A 13,984-nucleotide genomic window follows, 5' to 3' on the forward strand; every position below is an offset into this window, starting at 1 on the left:
GATATATAAGATTACCTGTAATTAAAGCATAGATTAAGAAGAGTTAACTAAGTAGATATATATATATATATATATATATATATATATATATATATATATATATATATATATGTTTATATACATACATGCACGGTTGACCCAGGTAGGGTAGTTAGGTAAGTAAAATAATCCCTGTCGGCGGAACTTATTAAAAACAGTCAAGGAAGGCCAGTACTACTACTATTAATACTACTGCTGCTGCTGCTGCTACTACTACTTAGTCAAAGCGACTTGGCAACATTTATTCGAATTGGTTGGCAACGAAAAACGAGATTACGGTCGGGTGGGGAGTGGAGGTCTGTGTGTGTGTGTGCGTGTGTGGAGACTATGTGAGTTAATGGGAAAGAAAATGGGGTTGGCCAAAATTTGATATATTATATATATAACTAATTATATATGTATCTACATGTGTATGTGGATATATATTATATACACACACACGACTGATAATGTTGCATATGAATACGCATTGATGTGTATAAGTATCTACATATACATGATTATATATATATATACATATATATATATATACATGATTATATATATATATATATATATATATATATATATATATATATATAGAATATATACATAAAAGATATATATATATATTACACACACGTGATAATGCTGCAAGTGAATATGTCTAGATGCATGTGTGTATATCTGTAAGAGTATATATATGTATATATATATATATATATATATATATATATACATATATATACTCTTACAGATATACACACATGCATCTAGACATATTCACTTGCAGCATTATCACGTGTGTGTAATATATATATATATCTTTTATGTATATATTCTATATATATATATATATATATATATATATATATATATATAATCATGTATATATATATATATGTATATATATATATAATCATGTATATGTAGATACTTATACACATCAATGCGTATTCATATGCAACATTATATATATATATATATATATATATATATATATATACATGCACATACATGTGCCAGAATATTGTATGTATGAACATGTATACACAGATGCATGTGTATCAATCTATTTCTGTGTTTATGTATATATAATATGTATACTGCATTACACAAGCACCTTTTAAAAGGGAAAATACGGTGCCTGATGCACTATTGCGCCACCTTCCTACACCCATAGCCGAAAATAAAAAGCCCCCTCACCTACCTACCTCCCCCATTCTCTTTCTCCTTGAACTAATCCCACTTCTATACCCATTTGTTCCCAGCCTGTTAAATATTTACTGCCAACCCCCAGTAACAGCTCCGAGTCAAACCCCAACACCATTTAAGCCCCACCACCACCACCTCTGCTGTACAACCTTCAAGATACCCCAAGCCTTAGGAAGGGGACATATAAAAGTCATACTCAATACTACCCTTCCCCTTATCAGACTAACTAATAGGGAGTTTCTTCTCCCCTAAGCACATTTTTCTCAACGAAGGACTTGCCTGGTTGGCGCAAGTTATGATTCCCAAGTGAAAAGGTGAAATAGACCATGGCGAGTTTCAACTCAAAAGTGTGAAAGGACCCAATTAATAACAGTATTGTATATATATATATATATATATACAGCTTTTATCCGTTCTGCTAACTGTTGTTTCAGTCATTTGACTGCGGCCATGCTGGGGCACCGCCTTGGAGAATTTTTAGGTGCAGGACCAGCTGTGTGGTGCCTTGGGCAAGCGACTTCTTACTATAGCCTAGGGCTGACCAAAGCCTTCCGAGTGGATTTAGTAGACGGAAACTGAAAGAAGCCCGTCGCGTGTGTTAAGGTGATTAAAATCAAAATAAGCAACAAGGATATCCTGAGGTAATTGCTTTAGCTCTGGATATCCTGTTGCTTATTTTGATTTTATATATATATATATTCTTTTTTTTTTATTTGTTCCAGTCATTTGACTGCGGCCATGCTGGAGCACCGCCTTTAGACGAATAAATCGACCCCAGGACTTTATTCTTTGTAAGCCTAGTACTTATTTTATTGGTCTCTTTTGCCGAATTGCTAGGTTACGGTGGACGTAAACACACCAGCATCGGTTGTCAAGCAATGGTGGGAGGGGAGGCAGACACATAAACATATATACGAGGCTATAGTAGAAGACACTTGCCTAAGGCGCCACGCAGTGGGACTGAACTCAGAACCATGTGATTGGTAAGCAAGCTACTTACCACACAGCCACATCTCCCCAGACGTTTGCATCATGGAGGTTCAACAAAGTATTGTCTCTTTTTCACTATCAGATAACTGAAAGGATCTTCTGAAGACACGAGATGCTCAAGGCCTTTGGGAACTTACTGTCACGGCAGCACCTGGTTCATGTCTTGCCCCTGTGCGGGGGAAACCCAAACTGTCAAGCAGAGTATTTGGCGACAACTTTCTAGAAGTACCTTGTCCAATCATTCGAAATGCTGCTACCTAGCTGTCTGAATTGGAAAGAATGTAACCCATTGTTGCTGTTGTACAGAGGACACAGGGGAGGAAACAAGACAATGCAGTGGGTCACGGATAGATGGCCACAGTTTTCTAAAATTCTCTGTCAAGTTCATTCTTTTATAAGGTATAATGAGTGCACAAGATGATGGCTCATAGAGCGTTTGGTGTGCTCATTACCAATGTACGGTTTTCATTATACTATAATTCCATGATCTTGTTCAGCATCAGCTTTAATGGCAACCCACAGCCTTCAGATGTTGAAAAGGTTCCTGTGAAATCAGAAATTAATAATGATTCCTACCTCCTTTCCATCCTTAAGCATAAAACAGTGGTTACACACATGGGAAAGATATTAAACAGTACAGGAGCCTGCATGCAGCTTTGCCTAACTCCTGTTTCTACAGATTGCTGCTCTGGAACAACAACTTCAGACAACATCTCTGCCTGGAAATGGTGGAGAATATTCACAAATTTAGGTAGGCAACAAAGTTTTTGAGAACATCTTACAAAAGTTCCCTATTTATAGGGTCAAATACCTTTAAAAGATCCACAAATGTAACGAACAGGGTCAGGTGTTGCTCCCTGCTTTCCCCCTGAAACTGCCATACAATGAAGATCAACTTGACTGTGTCTTACTTTCTTCTATGACCGTTGCACTATCACAATGGCAATGTTTTCTGCAATTAATTGGAGCATTCCAGCAGTAGACAAGCATGCTATAGACTTATAACTGGAGCAAGTACATTTTTGTAGACGGCGAAGATGATAACATCCTTTTAATAATGCTGAGGTATCTACTTCTCTGCAGAGGTAATTACTTTTCTTCAGCATCTCTGCAGGAATATTATACCTTGTAGAATTCCTGTTTTGACAGCAATAACTTAAAGAAAGGTCAGTACCACAAACTAAGGTGGTGTATAAGGAACATTTCACAAAATTACTCTATATAATGAGTGTGTTTGACGGTTTAGGAGCTAGCTGAAATGTTCTGTACAGCACTCTGCAATTGCTGATTGGTGCCATGAAATAATCATTGGAACCAATCAGTGTTCTTATTGCATCAAAATAATTGGTGCATATGATGCATGTTTGCATGCATCAAGATTTCTTGATGTTTTTGCAACATACCATTTGTTTTCCAAAGTTCAAAAGATGGCTTGAGATCTACAATTTACCACTGTGTTTTAGGGTGTGGTAAAAAATTGCCAGGAGTCATTTCTGTAGGTCACGTGGGTATCATATCCAGGAGTCTGTCATTTGTGTTGGTGTCCTTATCAAAGCAGCCTTGAAGATATTTTTCCTCTTGAATCAAACTGTTTTGGCAGCATCATGAGAAAGTGGAGAACTTAAGAAGGACCATTGGTCATCCCTGTCAGCTCCTGAAGTCATAAAGCTTTTTAGTTTGAGAGCTACAAAGTGAAAGTCCTTAAACATATTAGGGCTGTCAACCTTGGAGCAACTGAGCCTTAAGGGTTACACTCACAAATTGACCTTTGTTAATATCCTGTGATGGTTAGTACAACACTCATCTCCCATCTTTGCACCAATGAGCAGATTCTGTGGTTACTGTTCTGATGAAAGATGGTGTTGGTAATAATGGTGAGATCAATCACCACAAACAGAGAATGAAGACTGTTGCCAATACCGTTAGCTTTCCCAACACCATAATTCCCAGATTCTTTGATTAATGAATGATATCTCCTTACTCCAAAGAGAAATCAGTCTGATCCAATTTTTGATAGAAGCAGTCTTTTGTCATGACTACAGATAGCAGAACTGGCACACAGGGCCTCACTAATGTGATGGACTGGCTTTCTGCAACAATCAATACAAAGCAACATCAGACACTAATGCTAACCAATGCCTCAGTCAGTTTAGACAGAATACAGTTCCTCATAGCAAACCTGATACCACACTGGAGATGTGTTGTCATGGAGTGACCCTTCCATAAGACAGTTGTTGAGTCAAGATCCGACTAGAAGCTTCTAGCATAGTCAGGGTGCTTTTCCTGTCACCATATGGCCTAGCAAGTAGCAACAAGCTGTAAGCAAAAGGGTTGCAAGCAGTACTGCATTAGATGCATCACATCATCCATACACACATTCTGCGTAAGTTAAGAAACAATGACAAGTGAAAATTTTGAAAATATGATTGCAAGCTTTCACTGTATATATATATATATATATATATATATATATATCAACTAGAGAAAATAGTCCAATTTTAGAGTATATATGTATATATATAAACCCTCAAGGGGGAAAAAAAAAAAAGGGCATTAGTACACGTGGGAACTGAACCAACACTTTTTTTATATTTTCATGGTAAGTCTGCTGACTGATTACACCAACATACCCACAAGTTTCCTTCCCATTAAATTTAAGGACTATGATTCCATAGCAGTAAGTGTGTATTCTGTGTAAGTTAAGAAATGGTGACAAGTGAAAAATTTGTGAATATGATTGTATGTTTCCACTGTCTCAAAGCATACACACGTGTACACAAACATACATGTATAAAAGTTTGTTTTATATATTCCGAAATATATTGATTTAGTCTCAAGATGACAGAAATTTCTGATTCCAGATACAAGTACATGATGCCTCTGCGACAACAAAGTTTGTATTCAATTCCAGCAGCGTACAAGTTGATAGAAAGACGTTACCACGTTGACAAGTATCGGAATTCTTCGAGATGAAAGCTATGCTAAATAATTACGCTACATACATGAAACAGAATTATGTATGCAACAGAATGATTTAGCTTAGCTTTCATCTTGTAAACTTTTAATTCCACTGCTTGTCATCAGTGGGGAGGGGGAGACAATAGTGAAGAGTACAAAGTAAAGTGGTACACATTGATTGATGAAGAAACACAGGAGGCTTCAACATTTCAGACAGTGGCCCTTCCTTGGGAACATTGAAAGAAGAAAAAAGAAATGCAAGTGGAGAGAGAGGAAAGTATGAAGTATTTTGTTCAGGCTGGAGAGTGAGAGCAGGACAAGAGAAATACATATTATGTTAGATGTGAGTATGGATTGTGTTATGTGTGAGTGTGAAGGCGCCTGGCTCAGTGGCTAGAGCACCAGGCTGGCAATCGTAAGGTAGTGGGTTTGATTCCTAGACTTTCACGCTGCTCCAGTTCATGAGTTGCGATGTCACAGGTGCTGAGCCAGATCAGCCTTTGCCTTTCCCTTGGAGAGGGGAGGCTGATATGCATGGCTGACTACTGGTCTTCTATAAACAACCTTGTCCAGACTTGTGCCTCGCAGGGGAACTTCCTAGGTGGTCATTCATGACCAAACGGGGTCGCTACCCTTCACCCTGAGTATGAGTGAGTGTAGTTTGTCTTCTGAGAGTAGAGGAGGTTAGTGATAATGTACTGAGCTACTGTATGGGTAATACATAAACAAGACAATAGTGTGTGCGTGCATCTGTGGACAGGGACTGTATGTGTGTGCATTCGATGGGTAATGCATCCAATTGAAGACCTGGTAACCAGAGGCACTGTGGCTTGTAGTTCTAAAACAGCTTTGGTGATGAGTAAATCTTTAACGACTAACACAAACCAGAACACAACATTGGATTATAAACATTTAACATATTTGGTAGAATATTATGATTGCAAAACAACCCACGATGTCTCTACCAGCAATTAATATCTTTCTAGATGTTTAATGTAATCAGCACCAAATCTCTCCCAATCCATAGCATGTCACTTTGGTTCTCATGGCTGCATCTACCTACACTCTGTAATCTGTTGTGTTGTTTTACATAGCAGATCTCCTGTTCCTTGTTTCTATTATGAGCAATAATTGAATTTTCATCAACACACCGTACTCAACAAGGATTAATAAATCTCATTGCTTTCTTTTCCTGATAACACCACCTCCTCTACCAACATAGAGCACACAGTGATAACCCTGATTGCACTTCAACCTTGTTCATTTACACAAACACACACAACCTATCCATGCATGACATAACACACACCTACTATTATGTCTTTGACACACCTATGCATACCAATGAATATCTCTATTGTTCTTCACACACACACACATATCAATACACTTAGATGTGTATATATATCATCATTGTCTAACGGCCGCCTTCCATGCTGGCATGGGTGGGAAGGTACAAGAGCCAGCCAGCCAGAAGCCTGCACCAGACTTCTGTGACTGTTTTGGCAGGAGTTTTACAGATGGATGCCCTAACACCAACCACTCAGCAGAGTGGACTTGGTGCTTTTTACGTGGTTTGAAGCCAATGGCGATTTTATTGAATAAATTTACTCTTCGGTATTTCAAGATATTTTTCTGTAATTTTGGTAAATATATCTTTTAAAATGAGATGACAGTGTTATTTTCATTTTTGTGTAATTTAGATGACAGTTTATTCACCGCACCCTGTACGTGTGTGTGTATACATATATTCTTTATTCATTCATATGTTTCAGCTCTAAGGCTGTGGGCCATGCTGGAGCACCACCAGTGCAATCACCTTTTCAATGGCCAATCTTATATGATTGACACATCTGTAAATAGACAAACACATTATATCCAGAGATGCACATTAAGTATATTACACACACAAATATTACATTACAAGAATTCACATCCATATATACAAACACAGAGTATCTTATTTATAACTGACACACATACATGCTCCTTTATATAAAATCACAAACATATCCAATAATATATATACATACATATTTATTACTGGATGGAGCCTGGTGTTGCCATCCGGTTTCACCAGTCCTCAGTCAAATCGTCCAACCCATGCTAGCATGGAAAGCGGACGTTAAACGATGATGATGATGATGATGATGATGATATATATATATATGTATATATACAGAAGTCCCAGAAAATATATTTGCTCTTGCCACACTAATTATCTATTCTTTCCAATCATCTTCCATCCATTCTGCCCCCCCCCCCTCTCCTTATGCAGAATTTTAAACAATGATAAATGACTCCATTTCCATAGTCTGAAGGGCCAATTACTTGAAGTGGTGGAGAGAGCAGAATGCCATTGACCCGAACAAATATGCTGTTACTGGTCTTGATTTAATGAATGCATGTATGTATATTACACACACACACACACACACACACACACATATATATACACATACATATATATGAATCAGAGAGGAGATATTTACATCATAGAAAGGACATACCCAACATGTGCTCAGGAAGATGTATATATATATATATATATATATATATATATATATACACACACACACACACATGAATTAAGCAAACGTGTATGAGTGTACGTATGCGAATATAATTGTCTGTGCAGCTATATTTAGAAGACATTAACAATATGTATGTACACACAAATATATGTATAAAACGTAAAACTACAATTCTATCCATGCATAAAGGTCGTTGAATTATTAATTTTACTCATGGAAACCACACACACACATTACGTGCCCGCGCGCGTTTTTACGTGTGTGTGTGTGTGTGTATATATGTGTGTGTGTGTGTGTGTGTGTGTATATACATACACACACATACATATTAAAATGAACAGGCGATAGGACGGCGCCCTGTATAATCATATTTGTTGGACAGGCAAAATGAGGAAAATGGTGAAGCACACACATATATATATACAAACACAGAAACAAAATACATATTGTGTATGTATTTAATGCCCTTGTATTATAATAAATCTATCTGCAGATATAAAATCATATATATTATGTACAATACACACAAATGCACTCAACACAATACATACCAACATTCAACACGCAAACAAACATACATACACACATTCAATGCACACAAACATATAGCGAATTTCATAGACAATCAAAATATACAACACACACACACACACGGGTTTAGTTTCTTCTTACATACACAAACACACATATACAAATATATATATATATAGCTAACCCCTTGAAACCCTGTAGCAGACGTATTAGGGGGTCTGTCGTTTCAGTTGATGTTGTTAGTCACTAAAATATGGTTGAAATATATTAATTTAGAGTGGTTAGTAAAAAAGGTGGGAGATTTCACACACAAAAGTCAGACGGCAGAAGGAAGAAAAGATTCAGACACCTTATAAACCATTATCTATCTATCTACCTATATATATATATATATATATATATATATATATATATATATTTTGTATGCTATGTACTCTTATTTCATACATGTTATACTGTAGTATATATAACGGTACACAATATAACTGTATGTATGTGTGTGTGTGTGTGTGTATAGACATCATTTACACATATTGGAAATACACTATACGAGGTATATAATTTCTCTATACAGTGTATAAAATAGACGATACATTATATAAATACAGAATACACCACATACTAACGCATAAACAAAACCCATATTTTATATTATATATACATTACACTACTATACATTTTTGCGTATAATTATACTCTAGACATTATTACACTATATAACTATACACCGCAGTATATAATATACTACAGAGCATAATGATCTTTTATTATACACTATGTATGTGTATATATTACAGTACATGTAATATATAATTCTTCTGTAGGGCGTATAAAATATACTCTATATATATATATATATATATATATATATACACACACACAACACGCAAACAGGAACCATACGTATTCTACATTATGTACCTATTAAGCTGTTATATAGTATATACATGCTATAACTCATATACTGGTGTATAATGCTCTCTTTCTCTGTTTTAGGCTCCACATATTTGTACAATACACTTCTATATGTAGTATATAACTCTATACGGTATATAAAATAAACAATACATTATAGAAATATGCAAAACACTAACAAGAATCATATATACACACACACACACACTATGCATCCTTTATAAATTATACACTATACATGGTGCATAATTTCCTCTACGTATTTACATTAACACACAATATACACATTAATATATACCTCATACCAACACACAAACAAGAGCCATATATACTTACATAAGCATCACAAGGTTATATACAATAGTGTATATTGCATATACAGTGTATAATACATATATATATAGTATGATTTAAATACACCACACACTAAGACACAAAAAAGAATTACATATACACACTATGAATTATACACGAGAAGTGTTTATTACTATCTACATATATGCAGTATATATAATTCTCTATGCAGGGTATAAAATACACTTTGTGTGTATGTACATAGATATATAATATATATGTATGTATGTATATATATATACGTACACTATACTCATTTGTTTTTAAGTATATACAATACACCACAGATAAAATATACACACACTCTACATTAGTGTATAATACTCCATCTATATATACATTATACATCCTAGACAGTATACTACACTGTATAAAATTCACTGATATACACAAGAACGATACACAATGTATATAATAGTGTATAATTCCTTATGGATTATATAAAAATATACACTTTGATACGAATGTGTATATACACACAATACATCAGAGAGAAAGAGAGGAAAAGAGAGCAAGGAGAAAGAAAGAGAGAATGTTGTAAAGCAGTCAGACCACGATTTTCATATTTGAAAGTATATAAAAGAATCGAAATTTTCCTTGGCTTTGTGTAGATATATATATATATATATAAAATAAGTTCCATTATTAATTTATAAGCTTCAAGCCGTCGGTTATAAAGTAATTTTGTTTTGTGTAATTAAATCTAAAGGTTTTTAATGAGTGAGAGAAAGAAGAAAGCAGAAGATGGATGGCGATGGAGTGGCGAAGACTGTCTTGAAGAGGTTGCTGGTGTTTGGAGGATGCGGCGGCCAACACGGAGCAGAAAATACAACAATAACACAAATTGGTAAACATCGGGACGTTGAGGTCTTATAATACGATGGAGGAGATTTAAAATATTCCTGTTAGTGTTAATATTATTAGTGTTTATTGTTTGTCTCGGCTGGCTTCTCTCGTTTTCGAGGGCTTCATCGTTCTGCAATTCAACAGCAACGGGGGGAGAAGAAAAGAAAAAAAAGCACATAAAACTTGCATCATCCATCAATTTAAAGCTCACCCCATCGTTATATATATTTTTTTGTGGCGTGTGTAATTAATATTTAAAGGCTTAAAAGAGGAAAGAAAGAAGAAAGAACAAACACGATGGCCATGGAGTGACGAGGTTTTTTTAAAGATGTTGGAGGTGTTTAGATTAATGTAGCGGCCTACGTGGGGAAGGAAATACAATAATAATAACATAAAGGTGTAAACAACGGGACGTTGAGGACTATAAATGCGATGGAGGAGGTTTTGGGAATTATTATTAGTGTTATTATTATTAGTGTTAAGCATCGACTGGCTTCTCTCGTTTAAAAATAGATGAAAAGACGAATATCTAGGTCAAACTTGTGACCAGAAATGTACAGAGAAATGGACGTCATTGGTTCGAAATGAAGAGATTGTCCAATAGAAGAAAGATTGGCGAAGATTTCTCAGTTAAATTCGATAAGTGAAAAATCGGGGAAATATGTTAAAACTCACCTTTCACTATGCGGTCGACCTGACATATTTTGGACGAACGTACGAGTCCGCCATCATAATGACGTCAGGGTTGCCGACCAATAATATGTGAAAGGATTATTTATTAATTAATATAATGAAAGTTTGAATTAATGAAAATAGAGTTGATTAAATATAGCAATAATATTTATGAAATTAAAATTAATATTTAAAATGATTATTATGATTATTTTTTTCTCAGTGAGGAAGTAAAGGAAATGTGAGAAAGAGAAGGAGTGGAAGCACTTCCGAGATGTTCGTTTCTCGATTCGCTGCCGACTTAGCAACATTTTTATTATTTATCGTTAATATAATAAAATTTGTAAGAAGTTAAGTTATCAATGAAGTTTATCAAATTAAAAATAATGCTTGCAAAATGGTAGTATTTATTTATTATTTTAATTTTGAATTATTATTAAAAAAATTGGAAAAGGGTGACATGGGAGGGAGCTTCAACTCATTCATTTTGCTGCCGACTTAGCAACATTTTATTATTATCATTAGTATAATAAAATTATTAAGAAACCATTTATCAGATTCGAATTAAGGTTTGAAAAATGCTGTTATTCGTTATATTTAATTTTAATTTTGAATCACTGCAAAGAGGAAAAAGGGCGGGGGGATATTGCGAATCATTCATTTTTACATACGCTGCCGACTTAGCAACATTTTATTAGTAATATTATTATTGATACAAGGAAATTTAATAAAACGTTAATGAACTATATGACAATAACAATCATTAAATAAGAATTAATATTTGAAATGATAATGATTTTATTATCATGTTTAAATTTTATAATTATTTCAGGCGGGAGAGATAAGATGTTGGCATTTCCGAGATGTACGTTTCCATCTGCATTCGCTGCCGACTTAACGACTGTTTACAACTATGGCGGACTTATACGACGAAAACGATCTCGGAATTGCTTATTACAGAACTAAAGATCAACTCAGAAATTTTAAATTGCGGTTAGTTTATAATATGTATATGCTTTCTTTGTTCGTAAAGAAAAAACAAACACGGAATGATAAATTTATCTACGAATAAATTGGTTTCTTTTATATATTTTTCTTACGAATCATTTAGAAAGATAACAACAAAAAAACTTTAGGCTCTGTAACTAACGAAAACATGTGAATTAATGCATGACAGATGCAGTTTGAAGTAGTAAACAAAAATATTGCTGCCGAAAGAAATCTTTGGTTCGGTTTGAGAATATTGAGAGTGGGTTAAATGAAAATACGAAATATATTTCGGTTGAATTTTGCTTTTAAGCACGCCATAAAACCGCGCCCCCTTACTTTTTTAATTTTTAGAATTTTCAGAAAAGATTTATGAATTTGTATTCTACACGGGGATTCATACGACTATACGAAAACAAAAAAAAAAAAATAATAATAATTTTTATGCATGATTTAAGGGCTATTTAGCTGTTATTTTTAGCACATCTCACGACCACCTCATACAGTGCTCGTTTGTTTATCACTCTGGCGTATTGGTATTCGTCAGTATTTTTCTCCTCATAAACGCATTTAATGGGATTTATGCGAAAAATTCGGTATTTTAAAATGTGATTCAAAACAAAAATACGAGAAATTGAAAAAAAAATTTAATTTTTATAGTCATGTGAATTCCCGTGTGTAGAATGAAAATTCGCAAAAAATTTCTGAAAATTCCAAAAAAATAAAAAAGTTACGAAGACTTACATGTCGTGCGTCAAGCAGAATTCTGCTTCTATTTCTAATTTCGTAATCGTAAATAGTTTAATAACAAAAACAATTGTAAAAAATGAGGCCTACGAGTTTAAGAGACTCATTCAAAGGGATATAAGTTTGGTAGAACTGCATAGACCAAACTTATGGAGGGTCGTTCGATACAAACTGAAAAACTCAAGTTAAATTTGATGGGTATAAAGTTGTTAAAGAAATTCGCGTTGCACAAACAAACGTGCGTCAGCCGTGTAACACATTGGGCAAGCGTCTTCAACTGTAACCCCAGGCCGACCAAAGCCTTTGAGTGGATTCGGTAAACGGAAACTGAAAGAAACCTGTCGTATAATCTATATTTTTATATAAAGATAGATAAGGCTTGTCTCTGGGATTACCCTGGGTTTCACGTCCGTAAAGCGCTTAGCTTTTCATCGTATCATCAGACCCCAAAACCTATTGGCACGTTATAGATAGATATACAAAACAAAGTTATCTTATTCCACACGGGTAGAAATATAAGAAGACAAAAGCAGTTGAAAATGTAACCGGTTTACGGTGATTTTCAAAAATTGAGATAGAAAGACGTGACTTATGTCGCAACAGTCTTGCTTCTGACAAGTGTTTGAAGCTTGTTCTATTTTAGCCACTGGGTGACATACAAACGATTCCGGTCCACCCTCCCAAATTAAATTTCGGGTGCCTTCACTGTAACTAAACATGTTCACTCGACCGTTTCGGGCTTAATTTTCCGCACAAAATATGCTGTCACGTGACACTAACACACGGACCTAGCCGGAAACGCACAAAAGGTTCTAAACTTAATCACGTGATCATTCTCTACCACACTTGACAGAAAACATTCAGAGCATTGATGGTTTGGTACCGTCACTTGTCATGTTCACTCAACCGTGTCAGCCTTAACTTAGGAAGCCAAACTTGACATCCTACAAAAGTTTCTGAGACCAGTCATGTCACTATCCTCTACCAATCATATTGAATCTTTTCCTTTTGGCCGGCACATACAAAAAATAAATTTTTGTAACTAAACACTTTCAAAATTCGGACACTGGTAGAATGTGTCATTTAAAGCATCATTTACTCTTGGCGTTTTTAAGAAAATGCTTTCTTTTCGAAGTTATTTCGTGTTAAAGTTGTCGTATTTCGGTAATTTCAATCAATCAATGACGTCTATTAGGTGAAAACAATTACTGCTGTGG

The 13,984-nt window shown here is 35.0% G+C and overlaps 2 protein-coding genes across 51 annotated transcripts in view; one reads left to right on the forward strand and one right to left on the reverse strand.

Annotated features, from left to right (window-relative positions):
* LOC106875842 (uncharacterized) overlaps positions 1 to 11,102 on the reverse strand; it is a 116,204-nt gene extending 105,102 nt beyond the window's left edge. For 36 of the 50 annotated variants that reach the window (XM_089342718.1, XM_089342717.1, XM_089342711.1 and 33 more), the window contains exon 1: positions 11,037 to 11,102. In XM_089342718.1, coding sequence (XP_089198844.1) covers positions 11,037 to 11,062 — 26 coding nt within the window. In that variant the 5' untranslated portion in view covers positions 11,063 to 11,102. Of the gene's footprint in view, positions 1 to 125; positions 273 to 11,036 lie in introns of those variants that run through there. The other 14 variants (XM_089342720.1, XM_089342710.1, XM_089342709.1 and 11 more) reach the window with 3 other exon arrangements.
* A 765-nt stretch (positions 11,103 to 11,867) lies between these two features.
* Positions 11,868 to 13,984, forward strand: part of LOC106874025 (tectonic-like complex member MKS1) — an 83,903-nt gene continuing 81,786 nt past the window's right edge. Inside the window, exon 1 of the mRNA XM_089342976.1 lies at positions 11,868 to 12,026. Within this exon, the coding sequence (XP_089199102.1) occupies positions 11,947 to 12,026 (80 nt within the window). The 5' untranslated portion in view covers positions 11,868 to 11,946. The remainder of the gene's footprint in view (positions 12,027 to 13,984) is intronic.

The sequence above is a fragment of the Octopus bimaculoides genome, chromosome 26, assembly GCF_046866305.1.
Source record: "Octopus bimaculoides isolate indiv1 chromosome 26, ASM4686630v1, whole genome shotgun sequence".
In the NCBI taxonomy this organism is placed as follows: Eukaryota; Metazoa; Mollusca; class Cephalopoda; order Octopoda; family Octopodidae; genus Octopus; species Octopus bimaculoides.